Source organism: Elaeis guineensis, chromosome 4, assembly GCF_000442705.2.
Source record: "Elaeis guineensis isolate ETL-2024a chromosome 4, EG11, whole genome shotgun sequence".
Taxonomy (NCBI): Eukaryota; Viridiplantae; Streptophyta; class Magnoliopsida; order Arecales; family Arecaceae; genus Elaeis; species Elaeis guineensis.
The window spans coordinates 120,138,912-120,162,318 of NC_025996.2; the positions used below are offsets into that span (position 1 = coordinate 120,138,912).

The 23,407-nt window shown below is 35.9% G+C and overlaps 1 protein-coding gene across 2 annotated transcripts; it reads left to right on the plus strand.

The window, feature by feature from the left end:
* The first annotated feature begins 6,589 nt into the window (after window positions 1-6,589).
* On the plus strand, window positions 6,590-20,694 carry LOC105042722 (protein argonaute 1A). Of its 2 annotated transcripts, none has more exons than XM_073256754.1 (23): window positions 6,590-6,729; window positions 10,118-10,782; window positions 10,928-11,136; window positions 11,229-11,378; window positions 11,464-11,597; window positions 12,092-12,201; window positions 12,958-13,064; window positions 13,230-13,368; window positions 13,533-13,649; window positions 15,112-15,219; window positions 15,336-15,407; window positions 18,078-18,200; window positions 18,314-18,479; window positions 18,580-18,701; window positions 18,790-18,927; window positions 19,027-19,169; window positions 19,284-19,346; window positions 19,467-19,530; window positions 19,618-19,753; window positions 19,851-19,924; window positions 20,023-20,117; window positions 20,204-20,235; window positions 20,325-20,694. In XM_073256754.1, the coding sequence occupies exons 2-23, from the start codon at window positions 10,126-10,128 to the stop codon at window positions 20,537-20,539; spliced, it is 3,174 nt and encodes a 1,057-aa protein (XP_073112855.1). In that variant the 5' UTR covers window positions 6,590-6,729; window positions 10,118-10,125; the 3' UTR covers window positions 20,540-20,694. The 2 variants fall into 2 exon arrangements, with proteins under 2 accessions (XP_073112855.1, XP_019705740.1); XM_019850181.3 differs by lacking the exon at window positions 6,590-6,729 and adding an exon at window positions 9,442-9,584.
* The last annotated feature ends 2,713 nt before the right edge of the window (window positions 20,695-23,407 follow it).

A 23,407-nucleotide genomic window follows, 5' to 3' on the forward strand; every position in this document is an offset into this window, starting at 1 on the left:
GATATGGAGTTCTTTTACTTTTGTTAATGAGGTCTCTGATTGAATCTATTAAGTAGAGAATTGATTTTTTGAGGCTTGTATAATTGTTATGAAAAGATATTTGATAGATATTGAAGATCCTGATGATAGAAATTTTAGAAAAGATAATGATTTAAAATTTTTATATGTTCTGATTATGTCCTAACTTAATGGAGCATCGAAGAATTTTCTCGTTGATTTGACTTATAAGAATTTTGATTTGAAATTATCGAATTGAATTGATATGAGAATTAAGACTTAATCATATTGATTATAGTAAACATATATGATAGTTTTAAATATGATATTGGACTCAAGGATTAATCAAGATTATTGTACACCAGTGAAAGTATGAATGAGAATCGAAAGTTAATCTTTGACTTCAATTGAAATTTAAAATTTAAATTTTTTTTTATTGATAAGATAAAAAAATAATTTGATCAAAATTTTTTTGTGAACTTAAGAAATTTTGATTGTTAGAACAGAGTGCGCAGCGGAAGCATAGTAATCTGAATTATTTTGAGTAAGTTAGAAATGTTGACTCTTTGAATTAAAGAATTATGATAGATGATATGATTTGATACAAAAAATTTATTGATATTAAAAAAATAATATTTTAAAATTTTGAATTATTTTGGATATCCTTAATGTGATTTTTAAAATATAATGCTTTCATCTACTATGCTAAAAAAATATTTAGCATCCTAATTTTAGAATGAGTGGACCTTTGATTTTTGATTTTAGAGTTAGAATATTTAGAGATAGATTTTCTTTATCCTAGAATTGAATAATTCTCTATTTATTAGAAAGAATTTAAGATTGTTTATCTTATAATGATTTTGATCTTAGATTTTCATACTCAAAAGTTTATCTATGGAGAATGTGGTAAAATTTATTTATGATTTTATGATAAATTGATTAAATCATGAGTAGATAAAGATTTTTGATGAGAAATTTGATATCCTTATCTAAAATTGAAGGATTAATTTCGATGATCAAAAATAGTAATATTGATTCTAATCAATATTAGTGATATTGATCTTTATGAAATGACTTAATGATGAAGTTACATCGAGAATTAAAATATCAAAAGTTTGAGAATGAGATTAAAAAGGTAAATTTTTAACCTTTGAAAGCATGAATAAGAGAAAATATTTTTGAATTTTGACTGATTTGAATATCATCATGTGATTCATAGAAGTATATTTTTCTATCTTATGATGGGGTGATTAATTAAGAGCGGTTAGTATTTTGAAAAAAAAATAAAATTCTTATTTAAAAATTAAGATATTAATTTTTTTCTATTTACAAGAGATAAGTTTGATTTTGATCTAGTCATGAGGTATTGAATATTATTTTATAGGGAATGAGAGCATGATTTTGAAATCTTAAAAATTGAAAATCTTTTAGATGTTGATTTTGATAATAAGAAAATGAATGGTGCTGATTCAGATCAACACTGGATGTACTGACCTTTTCCTTATGAAATGATTCAAGAATAGATTTGCATTAAGAATTAGAATATTAAAATATTTATGGGTGAGATTTTAACCATAAATCTCAAGTAAAAAATTTTTGAAGACTTAAGTAAAAAAAATTTCGAGGATCAAATTTCTTTTAGAGGGGAAAAATGTTATCACCTGGTCCAATTACCCAGCCCACAAAAGCCCAACAAAAAAAAATTGAGGAAGACTTCCGTAGGGAGTCTTCTTCTCCCGACCGACTCCTAATCGGGGTAGGAAACCTCATCGGAGAGGAGTCAAACTCCTCCCCTCCGACTCTATTTAAGGGGGAGACTCCTTCTCCCTTCCCCCACCTGAGAATCTCAAGGCAAAATGGTGGGGATTGCAGAAAAATTCTCGCGAAAGACTGACTTTGTGCCCGTCCAATTTTCTGGTTGGGAAGCCTCGCCGACGTCGAAGGTGAGCCTCCTCCTCTTCCTCTCTTCTCCTCCTTTCTTTCCGTGCCAGTGTGCACACTCGTCGGTGACCGAAGTCATCGGATTTTTTTGAGAAAGGGGTTTCGATTTTGTTTGGGTTTGGGTGCTGGTGGTCGTCGTCGGCCACCAGATTTGTGTTTCCTTGGATGGCGGATCGTTGCCCTCCTGTCGATGGCCGATCTCATGTCGGCTGCGCTGTCAGTCGACCAGCCAACGAAGGGATTTGGGATCCCCTGTTTCGCCCAAAGGAGGCCACATGAAGAAGAAGGAAGAAAAAGAAAAAAAAAGAAAAGAAAAAGAAAAAAAAGAAAAAAGAAGAAGAAGAAAAATAGAAAAATAATAAATAGATTCTCTCTTCTCTCTCTCCCTTCAGCCTGAACTAGTATTTTCTCTCTCTAAAATTGGACTTTCTCTCTTCACTTTCTCTCTTTATTTTCTCTCTCTAGATTATTTCTCTCTCCTAAGATTTTTAGAATTTTAAAAAGAATGATAATGAATTGAAATTGATCCTAATAATGAATTTTTGATCTGTGATTGCCAAACGGCATACCGACATCCATCTTGATGAGACCTAATATTTTTTAGATTCTATTTCTCATAATTTTATTGAATTATCCACATGATAATTTCAGCATGATTTGATCTGATCGATCGGATTTGTCGAATCATATCGTTTGACGAGTTCAAGATAAATTTTTTCTCTTTAAAATTTTCTCTCTCTAAAATTTTTTTCTCTCTAAAATTGTTTCTCTTTCTTGATCGATTTCTCTCTTTAAAAGGATTTATTAATGAATTTTTTTTTAATATTTTTGATCTGATGAAGAATCTTGATCCATGATTGTCGGATAGCATACTGGCACTCACCTTGATTAGATCTAATATTTTTCAATTTGATTATCCATGATTCTGATTTAACCATAATTTGAATTAGATCATTTTGATCACATCAATCGAGATGTTGGACTATGGCATCTGATTAATTTGGATTGTATCTCATGAATTATCTCTCCTCTAATTTTCTCTCTCCACTTGATTCATGAACCCAATGAAGAAACTTCGATCTTATCACTTCGAATCTGATTTGATCTGATAGTCAAATTTTGAATTATTTATATCCTAATTAGATTTTGATCAAATAAAATTAGATGATCGAACCAATCTAGATGATAGAATACAGGTGTCCATCAATTCTATTTTTCTTAATTATTTCGATCCTTTCTAATTATTAAAATTGATCCTGTATAGGATTGTGGATGTTTGATCATGGGATATCACGATATGATCTACGAACATAATTTTTGAAAAAAAAATTATAGAATTATGTGGATTATTGAAATGCATTCGAGGTAAGTAATGCTTCACTTTTTCTAGATTTATCGATAAATTATAATATATTTTTTCGATATAATTTGTGAAATGATGCATGAATTAGATAAATGATATTTTGTTATGAAAATATCATATTTTGATATGTTATGATGAAGCATGATTGAATATATTGATTTCATGATGCATTATATTGATTGATTTCGATACTACATGATTATATGTTTTCTTATCGAAATTAGAATATGAAACATGATTTATGAAGAATTCTGATATAAGAATAATATGAATTGACAACCTGACTATGTAAAGGATCCCACCAATGGAGGCATATATATTGGCAATTGATTTATCCTAAGAATTTATGTCGTCGAAGAGACCAGCGACAAACCACCAGAGAGACCAGCAATTCCGAAGGACTTTGTTGTTAGATGATTCGTAGCTCACCATAAGAAGATACGCGGTATTATGATCCTGCCATAGAAAAAATATAGTCATAGCTCGTGGTTGATGAAAAGAACTTAAGAATGAAAGAAATTGAAATCTCGAAAGAAACTTAAATTTTTGAAAAAGAAATGAATTTGGCATGAACTATATTGCATAATCGAAATTGATTTCGAATTGATGAACTCTATGTGCTTATTTTTTATAAATAATTATTTATTTAAATACTTAATAAAATCTATTGAAAGTGATCATTGCTTACTAGGCTGTCTAGCTCATTACCTGCTATTTTACTATTTTTACAGGTGCTGAGGAATTAAGATGATACATGATATGAATGGAAGAGTGATTAGAAGCAGAATCTTCATACTTTTATTTTAGATTGGAAGTCTTATTGAATTTGATGTAAGGCTTATTGAATATTGTTGAATTTATTGAGATATTAAAGTTGAAATTTAGATTGTTATATTTTAGATTTAAATTATTGATAAATTATTCTACTGTTGCTTTATGATAGCATGATAAGATGCCTTGTATGCTTGTGGGGAGAGTTTCCTATGAGTATGTAGTGGTTGCCATGATCTTCGGCTCACAATTTTGGATTGGGGGCGTGACAAATACTCTGACGGATCGAACTTAGGAAGGATGCCAACCAAAGGCCAGGACTCCTCTCTCAAGGGTAATCGTCCATCCGTCTCCAAATGATCCCCGTCCTAGAGTAGTGTAGGACAGCATGCTCCATAGACTCATCCTCCATCCCATAAATCAGGCACAAGATCAGAACCTCCATGCCTCGCTCCCAAAGTAAAGTCCGAGTAGGGAGCCAGTCTCAGGCAATCTTTCAAAGAAAAATCCGTATCCAAGGATGAGCAGGGACTCTAAATTCAGATGGCCTCAATCTATCTGGAAGGCAGTGAGGTGTATAAACAGGAGAGGTCTCTCAAAAAAATCTTTAAGTAGGAGAAGCAACTCCAGACCCTCACATCTTGTATAGGATATACCGAAAGTGAGATAATAAGGATCTGTTCTGCAAGTAGCCTCCCAAAATAGTGAGTCGTTGTTGGTTCATCACCCCCAAAGGTACAAAGAAGTATACCATGTTACTATAATATCCTAGGTATTTATTCTTTTCTAAATATAATAGTAAGGTCAATATACTCTTTTTATCCATTACATATATTTTCAAAATTTTTGTATTAATGAAAAAAATTTCAAATAAATAAAATAAGTAATTACTATAACCATGCCGTTTTCTATCTCGGAAGGTACAAAGAAATATACCACAATACTATAACATCCTAGGCATTTACTCCTTCCTAAATATAATAATGAGGTCAATATACTTTTTTGGTCCATTACATATATTTTCGGAATTTTTGTATTAATGGAAAAATTTCAAACAAATAAAGTAATTAATTACTACAATCATACCGAAATGTGCGTTATGTGGCCTGCTCGATGAGCTTCTAACGTCATCTCTTTACATTCCGTGAGGCATTGAACTGAGCCGCTCTATGGACACGTGTCAATAAAACAATGGATAAAAAATAACATAACTTTAATACCAAGGCTGCAGCCGATCCAGTTCATTTATTTTCATTTCCGAAGCGTGATGGGACCCAGAGATGGCAATAGACCCGATTTGATTTCAATATTATACTGCCTATCTCTAAATTTAAATTTAATATTTTATATCTAAATTTTATTTAATATTTAATTAAATAAAAAAAAATATCCATTCTCATATTCAACGAATTTAGAGATATTCACAAATAACTCATTTTTTCATATCCAATCCATATCCATTTCATGCTTATCCCATATTCAAAAAAAATAAACAATTAAAATAATTTTATACATATTATCAATCAAAATAAAATTATCAATTTAATATAGAACATAATTTATAAATCTAGATTTATAAAAATCAAACATAAAAATAAAAAATTATGTAGAATATATAAATAATTAAAATAATTTTATATATCTTATCAATTAAAATTAAATTATCAAAATAAAATTATAAAAATATATATTTGCATATGAATTCGGGTATTATCTATATTCTTAAGTTCGGATCGGATTCAGATTCAAATTCAAATTTGGATAGAAAACAGCATGATCCATATTCTACCCATATTCATACTACAGTTTTTGAATTTTACTCAAATTCGAATTCAAATCTGATCAAATTTTATTTTTTAAATTTGATTGAATTTGAATAGAATACAAACTCTATTTTTTAAATTTAATTAAATTTAAATAAAATATATACCATATTCAAATTTGGATAGAAAACAGTATTATCCATATTCTATCCATATTCATACTACAATTTTCGAATTTTACTCAAATTTAAATTTGATCAAATTTTATTTTTTAAATTTGATTGAATTTGAATAGAATACAAACTCTATTTTTTAAATTTAATTAAATTTAAATAAAATATATATCCATTGGGTCAGATCAATCTCGCCGTTTTTATTGGATCCTTCACGTGACAAGATACCCCTTGCTTCGCACCCCATGATTGCTGGATCGCCCACTGCACAGCTCCAAGCGTTCCGAACCTCCTTGTTTAACCGTTTGCGCAGATCTCAAGGCCAGGGTTAGACAATCCGACGGTCAGATGACGCGAAAGAAGGCGTATCCTTCTTTCGCTCGAAGGATACAACCACGATCCTTAGTTTGCAGCCTTCGTTTACAGCGATGTCGAGAGAGAGCTGGTCTGGGCCCCGCACCACGCTCAACTGCCACGTCACCGTACTAACCTAGCCGGCCCGGGCGAACCGACCGAGTCGGTTCGGAGCGAGTTGATTCCGTTGTTACTTTCGCGGCCCCCCTCGCCCACTTTAAATAGCCGGGCAAGACGGCAAGGTGTCCTTCACGGTTGCCGGTGGCGTGGTTTTCTCCTGTGCGGGGAGAGAGTCGTATGGAAGGAAAAGGGTGGTTTTAGATACAAGAAGCGGTTTCTCGACGGCCGTTTCCAGTTTTCTGGTCTGGTAAAGTGGTTCTCCGACTAGACTTCTTCCTCTGCTTCGATCTCTCTTGGTTTCGATCTCCGATCTGTTTGTCTTTGTTCCTGACCTTTTTGTACCAACTTTCTTTTCTTTTCTTTTGTTTTTTTTTTTTGAAGATTTCTGGACCGGAGCGGTTTGAGGGGATGCATCGCTTTTGGTTTCTCTTAGCTACTTATCTTTTTTGGTTTTTATCTTTTTTGATTAAATCTAGGGATTCGATCTGTGAATGAGTGAGATCGTGTTGTGTGAGTGCTCCGATTAGTTGCTATGGACTCAGAATTAGTCGTTCTACTTGGAGTCTTCTTAGATTGTTCTAAGTGGTTGCATAGTTGTGGTTTCTGTTTCGGATACTGTAGATCGGCCGCCGATCTCTTGTTTTGGTGAGGCTTTCCTCGTTCTTCTGTGGATTTAGAAGATTTCTCTTGGATTTTTAGTGTCATATTTTTGTTGATCAGTAATAGAATGTTATTATTCTTCTTTCTTTGGTGTTCTTATGCCTTTTGAGTGTTTACTTTTGCGGTAGCCTCCTGTAGGTTTAGGGCTATTCTGCTCTGGTTTTCTTCAGTACGTTGAGAGTTCACGGGGCATGTCGGCCTCTATTGTCTTTAATTGAAGCTTGTTGTGGTTCCTTGTTTGATATATCAAGTTAGAAGAGGTTGGAGGATACGATTCATCGTTTTAAGCGAATAAGGATTCCATATGAGGATTTTCCGCCTTTTTTGATATGTCAATGTATCTCTATGTCTATGTTCACTTCTTCCGATTTTTATTTCGTTGATTCTGCCGCAGTTTCTCCTTTAATTTCGTGGGGCCCTTTGTGTATCCTGCCTCTCTATGCTAGCTATTTGATTGTGTTAAGGAGGATAGTGTATGCAGTTTTTATCATCTAATGCTGTTTTCACATAAAAGTGGCGGTTACTAGCTTACTGTGTTTCCTCTATTCTTGTATTTATACTTGCATTCCTCTTGTTTAGGTTTCTGTTCTTGGCCGCTTGAGTATTTTTCATTATTATGTTTTGTAGTTAACAATCAACGATTTTGGAACATATGTGAGACTTCAAATTCCAAACGTACAGTCAAATTATTGTGCTATACTCTTTGATTCTGTTTTATATTGACAACAGCTTCAATATATGCCTTGATTTCTGACTTTCCATGAACTGAGTGTTCAGTTGCTACTTCTAGATGGATATCTGTGGATTCCTATCCTAGTATTAGGAGCCATGCTTGTTTTCCATAAGATATCTTTTTGCATTGCCTGTTTCTTTTATGGTTCTTAAGGTTTGCAGGCATGGTCTAAGATTCTTTTACTCTAAGACATCTAGAAATTAGAGGGCATATGTTGTTTTTACTTTAAAATCCATTTTTTGCTTTTGGTTGTTTTAACTGTTAGCAGTGCATGGGATTTATATATATATAAAAATAAATCTATATATGTGTTTGTGTATTTTCGCTTGAATCCTCGTTGATCATGTATGCATACATCTCTGTTTCATTACTGTTTCTGAGTGTGCTGACATGTGTAAAACTGTGTAGTTTGATTTGGTTATTGTTGGTTTTCTTTCCTATACTCTTAACAAGTTTTTAATGTTGTTAGAAATTTATATGTATTTTGATCAAACGGTTACATTATTGCATAGAATTCTCGTTCCATAGTTAGATTTTCCTTGGAATGGGCTTTTTCTAGCATCCTGGACCTCCGACGTTGGCTAAGTTTTGCTTTATTTCTATGCTAAGTTTCCCGGTCTACTTTTGTTTTTTCTGTGTTTTGAAGATTTCCATCAGATAGTTTGTATTTGCTTATGTTTTTAGAGTTAAGGATGGTTAGTTTTGGGGCAGTTGTTTATGTCCATAGAGATTCTGCATTCAGTGGTTTTGGTGTGATATAATGTCAATTTGTCAGCTTCTCCTTGCTACTTCTCTCCTTTAATTTAATGAAGAATGTTCTTCATTTTAGACTGACTGTGTTTTTATGTGGTTATGGGTGGGTTAGTACAGGTTCTGAGTGCTTCTCCACGTAAACACACCTTTACATGTCATACACTGGTCATTTTTATGCTATAGCTCCTGTCCAGCTGACCTGTTCATGTCCTGGACCTGTTTATGCCAAACCTGAACCTATTTAAACTGGATTGTAAATTGCCATCCCTAGGCACACATGAGGATGGTGCTATGCGTTTATAAATCATATAAAGCACTGGTCAGTCACTCTCCATGCCCCAAAACCAAAATAAAGTGGAAAAAAAATTATAATCTTTTTTTATGATTTCATATTTAGTTGTGTAGTCTATCTATTTTTTGAACATTATGGGGTCTTTGTTTTTTTGTGTTATTGTTAGATGTTCATGTTGTTTCTTTACTTGCTTTGGGTTTCTGCATTATAATTTTAACATTTATCAGCAGCAATCAACTGGTCCCAATTATTTGTATCATTGTTTGCTTGAGTGGTTGCTCAGGAGGCTATCTTGAGTTTAGTATCAAATCACAGAAAGGATGAGACCTGCTTGCTTTCCATAAAACATGACCTTTTGCTGATTAGGAGATTAATGTGATTTCACATATGAAATTGTATATGCTATTGCCTTTAGACTTGTTCAAGTTCAGGGAACATTGCATGATTGCTTTTTTGTTGCTCTGGTTTAAACTACTTAATCAATAATGGGTGGCTTCTTACCTGCCAACTGGCTATTGCAGCAGACTGTCCTGCATAAGCTGCTTTTGCTAGAAATTCGACACCAGTGTAAAATGTTGACATCAGTTTGACAGACATTTGTAATAGCGCACTCAAAGCTTTAATGGAGTGTACCTGTTTCCATTTAGCTTGCTCACATAGATGGGTAAGTGTGATGATTAAGATAATGAATGATTTATAAAATTATTGAGTTCCTTTGTGATAAATATGCCTAAGTTTATAAAAAACGTTTTGCTCAAACTTATGGTTTTTGCACATATGAACCATTTAACGATCATATGCTATAACACTGTATGCTATCTGCTATGGTTTTATTTTTATCAATTAGTTGGTTAGAATTCTTGGTTTCTGCTCTATGGATTAGTTGGCTTGACATGCTTTTTCACAGTATAGTCTTGCTGCATTGTGCACAGTGTATATGTGGACCGGCTATCTTCTGTTTGTCATAGTCCTGCCATGTAAACATATTTTCCTATATAACCTTTTAGTTGCTTCTTTAGAGGGAACAAATCAGTTGCAATTCACATCTTGAGTTTCTTCTTTTGATTCTTCCACCGGTATACCAACATGAAGAAAGCTTTTGTTACGAGATAATTTTATTGCCATCATATTATTGCTGAATGGTAGCTCCTTTTTTCTTTTTCATATTTATCTTTATCCTTTCTTATTCTTCTGCAGCTGTAGTCATGGTGAGGAAGAGAAGAACTGAACCTTCTGGCACTTCAGGTGGATCTGAATCTCAGCAGCCTAGTGGCAGTGCTGGGCGAGGTGGTCCACAACGCCCAGTTGAGAGGGCTTTGCCACCGCAACAGGGAGGTGGGGGAGGACGTGGTCGGAGTCTGGCCCACCCACAGCAGTCTCAACGAGGAGGCCGTGGCAGTGGATTTTACCAGAGTCAGAGTGGCAGACCGCAGTATCATGGAGCAACTCCCCATCAACCCCAAACAAGAGCTCCACAGCAACATTCTGGTGGACGTAGGGGAGGTAGTAGCATGACAAGTGGGCATGGTGGTGCCCTTGCTGCTGGTCCATCAAGGCCAACAGTACCCGAGCTGCACCAAGCAACCCAGGCTCCATATCAAGCAACTCAGCCATCCCTGTTAGAAGCCAGCACTTCATCGCAGCCTTTGGATGTTTCTCCTGGCCAGGTGGCTCAACAGTTTGAACATCTTGCTGTTCAAGGTGAAGCTTCCAGTAGCCAAGCAATTCAACCAGCAGCTTTATCAAGCAAATCAATGAGGTTTCCATTGCGTCCTGGAAAGGGTAGCTTTGGTGACAAATGTATTGTGAAGGCAAATCATTTCTTTGCTGAGCTACCTGACAAAGACCTTCATCAGTATGATGTATGTCTTCTTTCCTTCTAATATCATGTTCATTGCTGTCTTCAATTTTCTTTTTTCTAAACTCAAAAATTTATGATTCTCATCTGCATATGTTCGGTTCAAAACAATAGTATGCTGACTCTTGATGTTGCTTTTGTTACATTAGGTTTCTATTACACCTGAGGTAACCTCACGTGGTGTGAATCGTGCTGTCATGGGGGAGCTGGTCAAGCTATACAGGGAGTCTCATTTAGGTGGTCGCCTTCCAGCTTATGACGGCAGGAAGAGCCTCTATACTGCTGGGCCTCTTCCATTCACCTCCAAGAATTTTGAAATCACGCTTAGCGAGGAGGAAGATGGTGTAGCTGGCCAAAGGTATTATGCCAGGGGACTCGCAATCAATTTGAATAACTAATTTTGTTGTCTGAGGGAACTTAATGATAACTGTTGGGTTCTAATTAATGCAGACGAGAGAGGCTGTTCAAGGTTGTAATCAAATTTGCTGCTCGTGCTGATCTTCATCATTTGGGATTATTTTTGGCTGGGAGGCAGGCAGATGCACCCCAAGAAGCTCTACAGGTTCTTGATATTGTGCTTCGTGAGTTGCCCACTGAGAGGTAATGAGTTGCTGTAACCCTTCTTGCTGTTTGGTTTGCCCCTTTTACCAACAGTAACAATGTTATGCATTCTGATGGTTTGCAGATATGTACCCGTTGGTCGGTCATTTTATTCACCCGATCTTGGGAGACGGCAGCCACTTGGTGAGGGGTTGGAAAGCTGGCGGGGTTTCTATCAGAGTATTCGCCCGACACAAATGGGATTATCACTAAATATTGGTGAGACACAATGTCTTTGTTTTTTTTTTTTGTTTTTTGTTTTTATTTTTCTCATGTCTCTTAATGCTTTGATATTAAGAAATCTGCGATGAAACGAAAAAAAAAAAGGGAAGAAAGATCATGAAGCATGAATGTCATAGAAATGAGGTTTTGGTACCTTGAGAAAAGCTCCAGTCCACACTGCATGGGTGAGTTCAATGAGAGCACCTCACAGGTGACATAGGCAGACATCATGGAGAGTTAGCAAACATATCCAGACAAACTTTATCCATAAATGCAAATTTGTGGTCATTAAATTATAATGTTGCCTTTAATTGTTCCACTCTGTGGCTGATAGTTGTCATTGATATGCAGAGGAAAAGACAGATTGCTAAACTGTTGCTACTCTATGAAAAATAATGTTTTCAATATAATATATTGTGCTTTCTACATTTTGTACTCTTCTGGCACATTATGTTTTATGCCGCTAAAATTTGTTTTACCTGTGTTTGCAGATATGTCTTCCACTGCTTTCATCGAGCCACTTCCTGTAATTGACTTTGTAGCTCAGCTTCTGAATAGAGACGTCTCTGCTAGACCACTGTCTGATGCTGATCGTGTGAAGGTCAGCTATCGTTTGTTTATTTCCCCTGCCTTATAGTAAAACATTCTGACACCTTCTGTTAAGGCCCGATATACATTGTTGAATCCTTTGCTAATGCTTCAAGCGTTGGGGTTCTAGTGGTTAGTTAATATGGTAGAGCCAAGGTTCATGGGTTCAAATTCCTCTTTGGACCATTAGCTTTCTTGGGTCTTTTCTTTCCTTAGCTAATCCCTGGTTGAGTCATTCTTGACTCAATTCTTATCTTGGGTTGATTTGTTTATACCTTCACATGCATGGTCTGGGTCGCACGCAATGGAGGGTGTTAAGGTCTGATATCCATTGTTGACCCCATCCCTTGTAGCTTATACTTTTGGGATCTACTGGTTAGTTAGCACCTTTATGGTTAAAGAAAATAAGTTGAAGAAAGTCAATAGGACCTACAAACAAACAGAGGAACTTCAATAAGATATTGCAAAGTTTAGGTAGTATATTCCCTTCAAATCAGCCAAAATGTGAGCTGATCATCTTTTTGTTCTTTCTTTATTATAAAAATGATCAAACTCGGTGTTTTCTCTCTAGTTCACAAAGAAGATGTGCCCATTTTTTTTCTTTCTGATTCTTTTAAACTACTTTATATTAGACTCTTTGGGGCTAAACTAAAATAAATGTATTTTTTTTTAATTAAACTTAAGCATGTGGTATTTGGTATGATACAGTTATCAATTGTTGTAATGCAACATCGTTTCCTGTCTTTATTCTTCTTGGTCCTTTTTGCAGATCAAGAAGGCTCTTAGAGGTGTGAAAGTTGAAGTCACGCATCGTGGAAATATGCGCAGAAAATACCGTATAAGTGGTTTAACATCACAAGCTGCAAGAGAGCTGATGTATGGAGGTTTTTCTTTTTAGTTATATTTTTCTCATCTCCTGCATTCTTGGTCTCTGGTAGATTAAAATCTTCCATCCATTCCCATTTTACCTTGCATGTATGACTGCAGATGCAACAATTTATTATGGTACCTTCATTCTAAGTATTCTCCATACATTAATAGGTTCCCAGTTGATGATCGAGGTACAATGAAATCAGTAGTTCAATACTTCCAAGAAACCTATGGATTTAATATTCAACATACCACTTGGCCTTGCTTGCAAGTTGGTAATCAGCAGAGACCAAACTATCTGCCGATGGAGGTCAGTATATCCCTTAACATTTTGATATTGTAATTTTTTTTTTCTTTGTATGACAATACGATGCATACAAATTCTGTTGCTTTGTCATTGTTGTACATGTTCCAAAGTTATCAATGGCTTTTACTGTGAATGCAAATGTTAGACTTTTTGGAAAATGGTTCCAGGTTTGCAAAATTGTTGAAGGGCAAAGGTACTCCAAGAGGCTTAATGAGAAACAGATAACTGCTCTTCTTAGGGTGACCTGCCAGCGGCCTGAACAAAGGGAACGGGATATTATACAGGTGATGGATTTTGTTTTCCTGATCGATCCCTTTCATATGTTTCTGGATTTCCTATGGTGAAAGAAGATTCTCTCTCTCTCTCTCTCTCTCACACACACACACACAGAAAGATTTGCATAGCACATGCCAAATGTTTCAGTATATATATGCACATCCAAATGTTTCTGTATATATATATATATACAGAAACATTTGGCATGTGCTATGCAAATCTTTGTGTGTGTGTGTGAGAGAGAGAGATGCATGGGCCTGTTCATACCAAACAATAACTAAAGCACTACTCCTCCCTATTAGATAATGTCTTTTGAGCCTTCACTTTTGGGGAGCCTAGTTTTGTGCATCTAAATTTTGGATCTCTCTCTCTCTCTCTCTATATATATATATGTGTGTGTGTGTGTGTGTGTGTGTGTGAATACTAGGTTTGTTTCTGATTGATCTTGTTTGTTATCCATGATACATACATATGCATGTATGAATGTATGTATCTATGAAACTTGGATGACAAGTAGGTTAGTTTCTTACTGATTTATCAAACTGTGGTTGCTCCACCCTAGCATGAGGTGGCTGAATAATTAGGAAGCATGATCTGGTCTATATCTGATGAAGTTGTTTGGGCATCACTTTCTTTTCTTATATTCAGTCTATACTGCTCATGACAAAACCTTGTTATAGGGTAGATATGTTAAAAAATGAACAACCTGGAATGTCTAATAGTGTTCCAGATTTTTCATAAATAGATCCTTGGCTTTTTTGTCTTTCTAGCAGAACATTAATGTCATATGCTTTAATTTCTTAGTTTAAGCTCCTGACTGGGGTGCAGCTCCATAAAGTTGCTGCGGACTCGGATGGTGTTTAGATGGGGAAGGAAATGGCACAATATGATATTCTACATCTGTTTACTTAAAACAAGTATATTTTGTTGGTTGTCATTATCTGGTGTCCCTATATATTCTAATTCAATCATGTAAGTTTTGCAGACTGGTATTTACAGCTTACTCTGCTAATGAACTAAATATGTTTTCAGTAAATCTCTGCTACCAATTTACTAGTCATACGGTTTTATGTCAAGAGAAATATTGGGTTACAAATATATCTTGGATGCTCTGCTAATGAACTAAATATATTTTCAGTAAATCTCTGCAAGCAATTTACTAGTCATGCGGTTTTTTGTCAATAGAAATATTGGGTTACGAATAAATCTTGAACAGGAAAGAATACATGTCTGATATCTAGCAATCTATGGTTCTGTTGTCTAACAGCCTGTACCTATACATGTACCTGTATCTTAAAGCTTGTTTAAGTTGCAATTTATTAGAGCAATCAAAAGGGTATTGTGTATTCAGCTGTAAATTTATTGTAAGATTGAAGCTTTCTAAGATATTGGGGCCTCTGTTTTAGCTTTTAGAGCTGTTCAGGATTTGAACCTCTTGATTGATTCAAAGGCCTTTTGCTTTTCAATCAGACTGTTGAACAGAATGCATACCATGAGGACCCTTATGCAAAAGAATTTGGTATCAGAATTGATGAGAGACTTGCTTCAGTTGAAGCACGGATTTTACCTGCACCATGGGTATGTAGAACAAGAATATCTTTTCTCAAGGGCTTTCTCTTCTATTATGTCATCATCCTGTTAATTTTTATGCTGGCATTAGTTATGATGACATTTTTCCTCTTTTGGTTCCCTAGCTTAAATACCATGACACTGGTAAGGAGAAGGATTGCTTGCCAAGAGTTGGCCAGTGGAACATGATGAATAAGGTATTGCTTCAGAATGTCTCAACTGGAATTTCAGTTTATGTTCTACTTTGGGTTTAGTTAGTGTGGATCTATTTCACTTATTGTGATCTTTAAGACAAGTTTCTTTATTAACATGTCTTAGGCTCAAGTGTAGTTACTCCTAAAGTTTATCATCTTATTCTCATTGTTTTCATATCTTGAGCATAATATGTTAGAAAAAATTGTCTTTAACATGCAATGTGAATTGTAACTATCACGTGCCTTTATCCCATTCCTATACATTAAATGACAACAGAACTAGGTAGTTGTTGTCCTGTTATTTTAATACACACATCTGTCTTGTAATGAAAATTTGTAGTTCATCATATTATTCCAAGTACTCTTTTCATTTCTTTCCACAAACTGCAGTTGAGGTTTCGGCCAATTAATGAAGAAAGTCAAACCACACTTGTTATGAGAATCTGGTTTGGTTTTGGTTTCTTTGACCAATTCAATATGTTTTCTGCAACAATACGTGCCTGGTACTCAACATTTTAAACCTACCACAGAGTAGTTTTTGAATGCAATTTAGCTTATCATAGGAAATGTATTAAATATCTTGACAAATTTGCGTTGTAGCTTTAACTAATGTTTTGGACCCCTATAGTTGTGGGTTGTATCAGAGGGCTGTAACAGGGATATCTAAACCAAAGGCACGCAACTAATGTTTCTGTGATTTAAACTTGAAAGCTGTTAAGTTGTGGGCTACGTCATGGGCTTGGTTGCCTGCATCTGAGCTTAAGATGCTGCTGCATCCTAGTTGCAGGTGGACAGGTTCAGGTGCTTGGTTGCCTACAAGTGGGGCGGATGCAGGCAGTTTTGCCTTAAGATGCACCCAGAAATGGCCGCATCCCAGATGCATGCTCTAGACGCCCTCATAGACTAAAATCACCTCCCTTTCTCTCCAGTAATCATAAGATAATAATATTACTATGATTGCAATAGTAAAATATAATAATAATAATAATAATAATAATAATAATAATAATAATAATAATAATAATAATAATATTATTATTATTATTATTATTATTATTATTATAATATTTATATAATAAAATAATAATTAATATCATAGTAATATACATATAGTAATATATTTTGTATAAATATAATGAATTATATAATAATTATGAAGATACACAAATGTAATAATTATGTAGTATATATTTTGTCTTATAGCTTAGTATGATGTAATAAGATTATACTGTATTGTGTTCTTTTGTATTATATTATATACTTTGAAATCATATAATAAAAATGTTATATTATGTTATATTATATCTTTTAGTATAATGCTATGTATTGTATTATATTATATTATAGTTATATTATTATATTGTAATATAATATTGTAATAATGATATAGTGATAATGTGATATGATATAATAATATTAGTGGAGGTAGTCTTACAATCATGTTTTGCAATACCACCCCAAACCGTACGATCCGGGCTGTACTTAGCTGAATTGGTGGTGAACTGGGATGGTTTATGCTGTTGGTTCGGTAAATAGGCCGAACGTGATTAAAAAGCATCTAGGTTAGCTTGTTTGCTGAAATCGCGGTTATATAGGCTACACTTCCACCTTGGTTTGCAATTCTCCCCATCCCTCTGCGACAGTTTGATGATTCACGAATGGTCACAATGCTATCGCTTTTGAGCAACGCTAGGGTTCCTCTCTTGTGAGGGAGTGGAGAATGGGGCAGCGGCGGATGCGGATGTGGCGGCAGTGGAGATGATGGTAGGGTCTCTCTCAGTAAGCCTCTTTCCCTCCCCTCTGTTTCCCTCCCTCTCTCTCTCCCCTCTCCCTCGCTCCCTCTTTTACTCTCTCTCCTCCCTCTCCCCATCTCTCTTCAGCTCTCCTTGTATTGATACACCTCAGAACAGCACAGTATGGACCCATACTGTGCTGTACTGTCCGGCACGAACCAATTGTCGACCAATACACCCTCTGGTATGGATTCAGTGAACTTTGCTCCCAATAGTTGTAGGGTGATCTACAGGTGATCACAATCTAGATTAAGCAACCAAACACATTGCACTGGGAGTTTTCAGATGTAAGCAAGCTAAATAGACATTTGCAAATATAGATGCAGCATTCTACTTGCATCTGCATCTAGAAACACATGCATCTAAATGCAACCGTACAGCCCCTTGGTGCGCTTTGTTCTCCACTTTAGGGACATTTTCTATTATTTGTTATGGTTGTGAAATGAAATTTGCACCTTTCCCCTTATTGTCATCAAGAAATTTGTCAGCAAACCTTCTACCACTTGATACTTTTGTAATATTGCCTTTCTAAAAATGCCTTTAGACTGATTTCTCAATTTTCTATCCATTACATCCTTGTCTGCTGTATTGGGGTTAGTTCTAGCATTATTGCAAGACCTATATAATTTCTTGTTGATTTCATGAAACTTTATGCTTATTCTACTTAATTATCTATTATGCAATACAGCTTATCATTGTGGTTAGTTCTAGCATTATTGTAAGACCTATATAATTTCTTGTTGCTTTCATCAAACTTTATGCTTATTCTATGTAATTGTCTATTATGCAAGACGGCTTATCATTTGAACTACTCTTGCAATTTGTCTTCTCGTATTCATTTTGGCTGATTAATTTGATTACGTCCTTTTTATGACTGTAGAAAATGGTCAATGGTGGGAGAGTAAGTAATTGGACATGCATCAATTTTTCGCGGGGCGTTCATGATAATGCTGCCAGAGAATTCTGTCATCAGTTGGCTTTGATGTGCGAAGTATCTGGAATGGTGTGTTTTATACTTTTTGTTAAGCATGTGATCGTCTGGTTGGTTATTACTAGGTGCCTCTCTACCACTTGTCTCTGTTTTTTATCTATTTTTTTAATGTAAATTTTGTGCAGGAATTTGCTGTACAACCTGTGTTACCTCCGTTAAGTGCTCGACCTGAACATGTGGAAAGAGCTCTCAAAGCACGTTATCAGGATGCCATGAACATACTTAAACCCCGGGGCAGAGAACTTGACTTGCTAATTGTAATACTGCCTGACAATAATGGTTCTTTATATGGTACATTTTACGGCAACTCATGCCTGTCTTTTTAATTTTCTTATCCATTGTTCATGTTCAGCAAATGAAACCGTGCTATTTCTTTAAATTTTTATGTCAGGTGATCTGAAAAGAATTTGCGAGACAGATCTGGGGTTAGTCTCTCAGTGCTGCTTGACGAAACATGTTTTTAAGCTGAATAAACAGTATCTTGCAAATGTTGCTCTTAAAATTAATGTGAAGGTGAATAAATTTGCTTTTACTTTTTAATTTTCTTTTTTTTTTTTTTCTTAATGACCTTATGCTAATCAACATCTCATGATGCATATAGGTTGGTGGAAGGAACACAGTACTTATGGATGCCCTGAGTAGGAGAATACCTCTGGTGAGTGACAGACCAACAATTATATTTGGTGCTGATGTGACACACCCACATCCTGGGGAGGACTCTAGCCCTTCCATTGCAGCTGTAAGAACCGATGTCAATTGAAAATGGTTATAGGTTTGACAAAAGAAAGTGTTCTCAGTGGAAAAAGAAAATTCTGGATTAACTAAGGGCTTGCTGCAGGTTGTTGCATCTCAAGATTGGCCAGAAATAACAAAATATGCTGGGTTGGTTAGCGCACAAGCTCATCGGCAGGAGCTGATCCAGGATCTGTTTAAAGTTTGGCAAGATCCCCAGCGTGGAACGGTTGCTGGTGGCATGATTAGGTGTGTTTATCTATAATCAACCTTTGGCATGTGCATATTGTGATAGATTTCACATTTGCGTTTCAGTTTAATTATAATTAAGATATTTATATGTCGTGATTCTTAATTTTATAGGGAGCTTCTCATATCTTTCAAAAAAGCAACAGGGCAAAAACCTCAGAGAATTATATTTTACAGGTACCATTTGCCTCCTGTATAGAGGCATTCAAGCTGCTGCTGCTTCTTTTTTTCATTTTTTTAATATATCTTGAACTTTTTAAAAAAATATATATCTTGTACTCTTTAAAAAAAAAACAGGGATGGTGTCAGCGAGGGCCAATTTTATCAAGTATTGTTGTATGAACTTGATGCTATTCGTAAGGTATAGCAATAGAGTAAGATGCCTTTTATTTGATATTTCTTCCTTGTGGGCATCTTTTCTTATGTCTGTTATCCTTTCAAACTTCAGGCATGTGCATCGTTGGAGGCCAACTATCAGCCACCTGTAACTTTTGTGGTGGTTCAAAAGCGTCATCATACCCGGTTGTTTGCTAATAACCATGCTGATCATCGTACAGTTGATAGGAGCGGAAATATAATGCCTGGTTAGGCCATAGCTACATTCAGTGATTTCCTATAATTTTAGAAGAAAGTTTTGTTTCTCAATGTTCACAAACATCTGAATGTGTCTTTTGGTTGCAGGCACAGTTGTAGATTCCAAGATATGCCATCCAACCGAATTTGATTTTTATTTGTGTAGTCATGCTGGCATTCAAGTAAATTGTATCCCAATTTTTTATCTATCATTTAGTTTTATCTTTTGTCTCTTTAGACTCACTTGCCCTTGATTACTGATTCATGAGCAATGTTCCAGGGCACCAGCCGTCCTGCTCACTACCATGTCTTGTGGGATGAGAACAAGTTCACTGCTGATGCACTGCAGTCGCTCACCAACAATCTTTGCTACACGTAATGAGCTCATCTTTGTGCTCTTTTACCTTCAAATTCTGTCTGCTCAATAATCATGACTGAATCTGTCTTTGTTTTATTTGCAGCTATGCAAGGTGCACACGCTCGGTATCAATTGGTAAGCTATAGCTCCTTTAAACTTGGTTTTATTTAATTTTTAAACGGATGGTAAAAAATGCCTATATGGGGTCATGGTTCGCATTGCAGTGCCTCCTGCGTATTATGCTCACCTGGCTGCTTTTCGTGCTCGGTTTTACCTTGAGCCAGAGACCTCAGACAGTGGGTCAATGGCCAGTGGTGCGGTTGCTGGCCGTGGCGCTCCTGGCTCGGCTCCTCGCAGTACTAGGGTTCCGGGAAGTTCTGCTGTTAGACCCCTTCCTGCCCTCAAGGAGAATGTTAAGAGGGTCATGTTTTATTGCTAACCTTCTTTATGAGTTACTTGAAGGTCCTTTCTATTTGCTGGTTACTTATTGTGTGCTTTGTTTGGTTTGGATTCTAAGCTGGTTTGTGTTAGTGTTTTATGACAATGACAATTAAATCAGTGACTTGAAAACAAATTTTCCCTTTTTGGGTGTCATATCTTAGTTGCTAAAGCTCCGTCGATAAAATTTATCCTACAGCAAGATTAATTTTACGCATACATGTTATAATGTTAACTAATCTATAATTTCTGTGTAAATGCCTGTTAAGTTAGATTGCTAATGTCCTGACAATTTATGCTTTTGTTGCATCTTTGCTTCCATTCAATGTCAAGAGCACGATGTTGATATCTGGGCATCAGGCTGATAGCGAGGAATGTCATTGGTGTTGCCAGGACATTTGGGAAAATAGCGAAAACGATTTTGTGCACAACTTCCGCACGGGGCGGAGCGTCATCGTCTGTAGCTCTCTGCAGTTTCTCTATAGATTGCCCATTAATAAGAAATTTAGACATTTGTGTGAGGTGTAAATATAAAAATAAGAATTTTTTATGTCAAAATTAGAAAATTTATTTTGTTAGGATTTTAGAATTTATTGAGAATCTAAAATTTATGGGAGTTTTGGGTTGTTTGTATAAACTCATTACTATATTTATCACAAACAAAACTTGAATTATTAAGATTACAAATGCCAACAATTCTTCCTCTCCCTTCCTCACCTGGCGGCCATCTTCTCTTCTCTTTTTTTCCCCTTCTCTTCTCTTCCTTCTCTCTCTCCTCACCTCCCATCATATTACATTGTTTACATGACATGCTCCCCATTCTAAATTAGTACAAAACCAGACTGACCTCGGGGTACTTGATATCGTGCATGACCTGCAAGCGAAAGGGGAAGCTGGGTGTCACGATCTTGATCTTGAGTCCTATGCTATAACCTCATTCATCTCACTGTGATAATCATGTTGACTCACAAATTGCTTCAGCTAATCCGCAGATTGAGTTGAAATAATTTGTGATTAAATCAATTGGAGATCTTATGCAACGAGCTGCAGCAATTAGTGGCACCATATATGATAGCCAAACTGATGTAGTTTCTTGGATTGTTAACAATAGATATTTATGTGATCTTCATGATCATGATGACTGTAGTGATCATGATATTTGTCCAATTATCCACAAATATCAAGGTAGTGGATTTCATGGAGATCAATATTATGCAACACAAAGATGGATTTTCTTCGATGCAAGGGTCGTAATTCCATTGGAATGGATTTTGAGAGATGAGAAACATTACACCTTTGATCCGACCTATATGACATAGCACCATCGATTAATGGGAACTAGATATGGACTAGTCATGGAGCCCATTACCTTCGGCCAACTAGTTCCTCCAACCACATGGCCCATTACCTTCGGCCAACTAGTTCCTCCAACCACATGGCCGTCTTGAGGACATGTGGAGAAAAATCTCCCTCCACTCAACAATAGTTGACCCACAATGATGGAACGACCTTTACAACCATGAGATCCATATCTCGTCATATCCCAAGAAACTCTTGGATGTGCAAAACGTTCATCTCCAACCTCCTCCTAAAGTGCTTGGTGCCAAGAGCTCCAACTTTGTCCGTATAAACTTTTCTCCGAGCACCCTCTAGGTAAGAGAGATCAAGTTTAGACGAGGCTTTCCCACTCAAAGTAAGCCTAAGTCATTTCAAGTATCCTTGAGTCCTTGGAAGTTCTTTGAAGTCCTAGTCTCTGAAGAAACCTCTGAGTCATCGAGTGGGTAAGCTCCAAGTATCCTGCTAGTGGTGATTCATTCAATAGACCTCTTATAGATCCAAGTTGAGTGACGTCCCCATGGGACTATATTTTTCTTAATCTTGCAGAGCATTTCTCTCTCATTCTCTCACACAGACTCCGACTTCCCATTCACTTCTACTGTCCTCTTGATCTTATCTCTTTTTACCTCCTCTCTCAGAACCTTCTTTGTTCCACTGAGGTTGATTGACTTAAGTATCAGAGGATCTTTTGATTGACTTAAGTATCAGAGGATCTTTTGTTAGAAAATCTTGGCAAGCAGACGTTCTTTGCTTTTGGTATTTTAGAACACTTCAAAAGACCGAAGCATGGATCTAAATCTCTCCGATGGCTTCCCAACCTTCGACTAGCTCCTAGAGTCCCTAACCATTTTGCCTCTCATCCTCAATTCTAGCTCATTGGCCTAAGCCAAATCGACCCCCGGTGGTAAGAGAATTAGTGCTAAAGGAAGGGCTCAGATCTACATTTCAAAATTTAGACCGCTCTTCTCCTCCAATCCACTATGAAATCTAGAAGGGCACAAGCATCATCCTCTACCACTCACCCAGATGCACTTGTGGAGTCAAATAACTCCACCAAAAGCATCTAGTCATCTTTCTTCTTGATGAAGCTGCATATTACTCCAATGGTCACCCAAGCAGTCCAAGCCCTCCTGCAGTAGGTCCAAGACCTAACTATTGTAGTGTTGGGACTACAACAGGTCACCTCCTAGTAGCAGCAGTAGTAATAAATATGGTGTTGACTCAAGAATTGATTTTGATGAGTATAAAACTTTTGAGTATAATACTAATGAATATGTATTTTTGAAGAAATTAAATTTTTTTTATAGAGAGCACAATAAGCTTAAATATTTAAAAAAGTATGTAGAAGCTTTAAAGAATAAATCTTAAAGTTAGAGAAGTATTTGAAGTATTTTGGAAGTAAAAGAAGATGATTGGATAAAGGTGCATCATAAAAAATCAAGTGAAAAAGGCTTAGAATTGACTCGTGGAGGTTTCGAGTCGACTCTGACATATTGATACCAAGTGGCACAGAGCTTGAGTCGACTCTTGA